Source organism: Pelodiscus sinensis, chromosome 1 (genome assembly GCF_052426305.1).
Source record: "Pelodiscus sinensis isolate ZL-2025 chromosome 1, ASM5242630v1, whole genome shotgun sequence".
NCBI lineage: Eukaryota > Metazoa > Chordata > Testudines > Trionychidae > Pelodiscus > Pelodiscus sinensis.
The window spans coordinates 310814532-310820529 of NC_143052.1; the positions used below are offsets into that span (position 1 = coordinate 310814532).

At 45.9% G+C, this 5998-nt stretch overlaps 1 protein-coding gene across 1 annotated transcript; it reads left to right on the forward strand.

The window, feature by feature from the left end:
* Positions 1-1147: 1147 nt before the first annotated feature.
* On the forward strand, positions 1148-4579 carry LOC149525823 (protein maestro-like). The gene is made up of 3 exons (XM_089776416.1): positions 1148-2470; positions 3329-3484; positions 4386-4579. Exons 1-3 carry the CDS (start codon positions 2276-2278, stop codon positions 4533-4535), a joined length of 501 nt encoding a protein of 166 aa, XP_089632542.1. The 5' UTR covers positions 1148-2275; the 3' UTR covers positions 4536-4579.
* Positions 4580-5998: the final 1419 nt, after the last annotated feature.

Sequence of the window (5998 nt, forward strand, 5' to 3'; positions counted from 1 at the left end):
CTTCAAAATGATAATGTAGTATCTGAGTGCCTCAAAACTCTTTAGAAGTATGTATCCCTACAATACCCCTGTGAGGCAGGGAAACACTATTAGTCCCATTTTGCAAACAGGAAACTGATGCACAGAAGGCCTAAGTGACTTGCCCAACATCATCTAGGAAGTCTTTGAGGGTGCAGGAAATTGAACTGGAACCTCCTAAGTCCTAGGCTGCTAACTACTGGAGCATCCTCCCTCTCTACAGCCTTGCTATAACGTCTGTGTCATATTTCACATTTACGCTAAGTCGCTATTTTAGAGGCTCATCTGGTGGTTCTAGGAATCTGTTTGTGCCCCAAAATCTTTCTACACCCCACCTAGGAAAGGAGTCACAAACGTGGGTTTTCAAGGTCTGCCTAGAGAGGCCTCATGAAAGCTGCCAGCTGGCTCAGATATATGGAGCTACAGGGCTTTATTAGGTCAGTTCCTTTCAGGAAGTGGAGGGCCAAGAAAGGATGCTATTCTCTGGCCAAACCAATTCACAGGGGTTTATTTCAGGCAGCATTTTCTGAAGCTGAATTTGCAGAGAGAGAGTCCTTACGAGCCTTAAACATATAATTAGAGGGAGAAACTGAAAGTGGCCCCATAGGAAGAACCCAAGGAAAAAGTAGCAATGAACTGAAATGAAGCAATGACTCGCTGCTATTTCTAGGTTGGAACCAAGAGTAGTGGGCAGGCCCAGGTTCCCCAGTGGCATAAACCCGATGAAGGGGACAGGGCTTATGGAGAGGTTGAACAAAGAACAGAATATAAAGGGTCCAGAGTTGGGGCTGAAGACCCTAGTGAGGGCAACAGGACCTAAAAGGCATTTGTTTGGACTTTGGGACTTGGCCAGAGGGCTGAGCCATGGAAGAAGACTCACTAAGATCGACTGGCAGGATGCACCTGGGCGAGAAAAGGATTGTGGTATCAAATGCAGTCACTGAGAGGCTCTCAAGGGATGAGCAATCACCCATTATAGTGCCTAAAAGGAAAAATCCATGGTTTTAACACAGTACTCATTCATATAGAATAATAAATTACAGTCTATTACGTGTCTCCTCAAATTATAGTCGCTATCTTAATGAACATATTAGAGCTAATGGACATGTTGATTTTATTTCAGCTAATGACTGATCCCATACTCAGGGAGAAGAAGTTGCTTAAGTGTGTCTTACACATCTTAGAAGAAAGGTTACAGGACAATAACTGGATTGTCCGTCGAATGGCTGTAAGAGGCCTGGGAAATGTAGTCTATGGGGCACCTGAGAAGGTAAGATAGAATACTGAATACAATGCAGCATAACTAGAGAAACTAAAGGAAACAATTGCTCAGGATTTACAGAGGCCATGCACAATGCACTAGGCCAACTTCTGCTCTCTCATACCCCTGTAACCTCTTTGCAGTCAATACACAGCAGGTTGGTTCCCTTGGTAAGCTGGGCATAAGGAAACAATATGTACTTAATATGATCATATGTAAATGTATACTCCTAGGAATGAAGAGTGTAGGCCATACTTCCAAGATGAGAGATTCTATTCCAGGAAACAGAGACACTAAAAAACTCAAATCATGATAGATAATCAGCTGAACGTAAGCGCCCAGTACAAAGCTGTGACCAAAAGAGCTGAGGTGATCCTCGGAGGCATAGACAGAGGAATTCTGAATAAGAATAAAGAAGTTATTTTACCTCTGCTTATGGCACTGGTGTGAGAACTGTTAGAATACTATGTCAGGATCATGCCTGCAATTCAAGAAGGATGCTGATAAATTGGAGAAGAGTCACAAGAATTTTCAAAGGGCTAGAAAATGTGCCTTTAGATTCAATGGGGGGGAGGGGGGAGAGGAATGAAGCTAAACTAATTCAGACTGATAGTAAGGCATACATTTTAATGGTAATTTTAATCATTGGAACCATTTACCAAGGGTTGTGGTGGGTTCTCTATCAGTAGCAACTTTAAAAACAAGATGGGCTGTTTTTCTAAAAGAGGTGCTCTAGTCAAACAGACATTATTTTGGGGAGGTTCTGTGTTGCGAAGGAGGTCACAATGGTCCCTTTTGGCCTTCAAATCTAAGTAATTAGAAATCTAATAGGATTACATAGGTGTAATATGGCACAGAGTTTGGCTTATTGTAGCTAGTACCTGATGTAAAATATAGCTATAGGTCACTAGGGGGCAGATGAAATTCCCACTGCTTCATAATTGCTAAAAAAACATATTAGAAATGTGGTTAGTGGAAAGTGTTTTTTAATGTCATATGTCTGAACAGGTGAAAAAGTACAAGAAGTTTCTTCTGGAGACACTGATCAGGACTTTAGAAGACACTTACAGTTTTGAAATCACTGTCGAATGCATGAAGGCACTGGCCAAAGTCCTGAAAGAGCTGAAAGGGAAGGACATAGGTTCTTCCTTCAGAGACCTCACCATACAGATCCGGAAGTACTTCGATAATGTACGTGAACAGAAGCCTTCAACCCCAGTTCAGCTGACATTGATGAGGCTCCATTTACAATGCATGATGTGTCCTCACTGGGCATTGTTCATGTCAGAATGAAGTGATTTTAGGCCTTAGGGAAGAGATGTGTTTTATGGCGGAGCAGAGAATTAAGAAAATGAGGATGCCATCCCTGCTCCTTCAGTCTCACCCTTCTGTTCATCTTTATTTCCAATGAGAATGGCAAAGGAAGTATGAATACTAGATTAGGTAGCTGCATAACAAGGAAAATGGGCATACAGGGTGTAATAGACTGTTTTGGGCCTGCTCCATACGATTTTTATGTCACCTGGTTGAAATTATTCCATTTTGCAGAGAAGTTTGAGATTTCAAATTTTGGTTTTGTTCCTATTTGGGGGACACACACCCCCAGCCCAAATTTCAAATCTCTTTGTGAAACAGTAATACTATTCTCAACCCAGCTCTACTGGGAGACTATGCTGGAGACAGGGAACCTGGAAACACTGGGAATTAGAGGTGCCAGGGTACACATTTCCTGGCTCCTTGTCAGCCTGCCAGACAGGCTGTTCTGAAGGTGAGGGCCAGGAAGCCCAAGATCTCAGTTAGCCTGCTAGATGGGTCACCAAGAAGCTGACCAAGTACCCCTACTTGGCTTCTGGAAGAATTTTGTCAAAATTGAACTGTCTTCAAAGTATTTTGAAGAATCAACACATTTGGCCCAAACTTGATTAATTCCAGTTCTTCTAAACTTCTGTAGTTGGAATCACTCTACTCTAATGTAGAAGAGACAGCTGTGCTAGATACATGATGTGGTTATCTCTTCGTTACCAACCTGTGTGGCTTTCTTGGCTATAGAAGGACAACACTCTTCGTGCATTGGCCTTTGTCCTGTTTGGTATCCTGGCCGGCTCTGCAAAGAGAAAATGGAAGGACTATTTTGCCAAGCAGGTTAGACAGAGCTGGGTCACGCTTCTGCTGCACCTGCAAGATCCAAGCCCTGAAGTTTCAATGGTAAGAATGACAGTGACTTAATTACTAAGCAAAAAGAATCTTCCTCCTGATGCCAGGGGAGCTCTGCTATTCCTTCCTGCAGTGGAGACCTAAATTCTTCCCTCAGTTCATTGCCCTCCTTTGGAGTCAATCCCAGACAGGCTGGTCCTTAGCAGCCAGGGTTGTCTCACTGGAGTTCAGGATAGGTCATGGGTCTGATCCCAAGAGTTCATTCCTGCCTATCTCTGCACCCCACGTTCCTGCCTCCCCACAACAGAGGAAAGATCACAGCTATGCCTAGTGAAGCAGCTTTCATAGCTACATCTGTTCTGAAAAAACATTGCTGCTATCTCCAGTTTTCAGTATTATAAAATCATAGAACCATAGGTTCCCTAGGTAACCCATTCCAGTGCTTCACCACCTTCCTAGTAAAATAGTTTTTCCGAATATCCAAACTAGACCTCCCCCACTGTAGCTTGAGACCATTGCTCCTCATTCAGTCATCTAGTACCACTGAGAACAGCCTCTCTCCATCCTCTTTGAAATCCCCCTTCAGGTAGTTAAAGCCTTCTATCAAAGCTCCCCTCACTCTTCTCTTCTGAAGACTAAATAATCCCAAATCCCTCAGCCTCTCCTTGTAAATCATGTGTTCCAGCCTCCTCATCATTTTTGTTGCCCTCCGTTGGACTTTCTCCAATGTATCAACATTTTTTAAGTAATGGGGTGCCCAGAATTGGATGCAATACTCCAGAAGTAGAATCCCTTTCCCCCTATTAAAGTCATGCTGGCATATTTTCTGTCTATTACTTCAGGGGAATCCCTTTTATTCTTGGGGTAGATGAGCAGTCAAGGACATGAGTTCCATTTGAATGAGCACAATACGTGTTATGGAACAATTCACTGGTGCAACCCTCTTTTTCAGGAGTGCAGAGCTACATTTCATCTCTGTGCCCCATTTTTGGGACTGAAGAGGCTCCAAACTATACTTAATGAGCATCTTAGTTGGAGAACCGAGCTGAACCCTGAGGAGCTCCAGATGGATATCTGCAGACACCTTGTGAGTGACCTATAGAATTATATGAGATTATTGACAGCATAGGCTTGTGATGTAGAAGCAGGGGGAATGTGTGATGGGCAATGTAAGTATCTATGGGTATGTCTACGCTACAAAGTTAGTTTGAACTAACGGACGTTAGTTCGAACTAACTTTCATAGGCGCTACACTAGCGCTCCGTTAGTTTGAATTTAATTCGAACTAGCGGAGCGCTTAGTTCGAACTAGGTAATCCTCATTCCACGAGGATTAAGCCTAATTCAAACTTTCCAATTCGAATTAAGGGCTGTGTAGCCCCTTAATGCGAACTAGTGGGAGGCTAGCCCTCCCCAGGTTTCCCTGGTGGCCACTCGGGCCAACACCAGGGAAACTCTATGCCCCCCTCCCGGCCCCGGACCCCTTAAAGGGGCACGGGATGGCTACGGTGCCCGTGCCAGGTGCAAGCCTGCCAGCACCCAGCCAGCAGACCCTGCACCTGGTGCGGATCGAGCCACCCACCCGATGCCCCCCAGCCCTCCCCCTCTTCCCGGGACCAGGCTGGCGGGTCCTGGGAGCTTGCCCGGGACCGCAAAAGGCGGGCTCCCTCCTGGGCTAGTGCGGACATCGTGGACCTCGTCCACGATCTCCGCACTAGGCACAGGAAGGTGGCCGGCTAGGGCAGGAGAGCTGCCAGCCTGGCCACCCAGGAGCAGGAGTGCATGAAAATCAAGGTGGTCCACTGAGACCCCCCCGACCCTGAGCCCTGAGCATACAATGGCCATCCTGGGTCAGACCAAAGGTTCATCTATCCCGTAGCCTGTCTGCTGACAGCGGCCAACCCTAGGGACCCTGGAGGGGATGGACCGAAGACAGTGACCAAGCCATTTGTCTCGTGCCATCCCTCTCCAGCCTTCCACAAACTTTGGGCAGGGACACCTCTCCTACCCCCTGGCTAATACCACTCCATGGACCCAACCTCCATGGCTTGATCTCACTTCCCTTTAAACTCTGTTCTAGTTGTAGCCTTCACAGCCTCCTGCAGCAAGGAGTTCCACAGGTTGACTCTGTGCTTTGTGAAGAACAACTTTCTGTTACTAGTTTGAAGCCTGTTACCCATTCCTTTCCTTTGGTGTCCTCTAGTCCTTCTTTATGGGAACTAATGAAGAACTTTTCTGTATGCACCCTCTCCACCCAACTCCTGGTTTTAGAGACCTCTATCCTGTCCCCCCTCCGTCTCCTCTTTTCTAAGCTGAACAGTCCCAGTCTCTTTAGCCTCTCTTCATATGAGACCTGTTCCCAACCCCTGATCATTTTAGTTGCCCTCCCCTCTTCCACCCTCTCTCTTCCCCTCTCCCACCCGCTTTTCCCAGTCTCCCCCAGTTTTGTTCAATAAAGACAGATTCCATTTTTGAACACAATTGTCCTTTATTTTGTACATCAAGAAGAGGGGCTAGGGAAGGGCAAGGGGAAGGAGTTGAGGGAGTAATGGGGTACGTGCCCCCG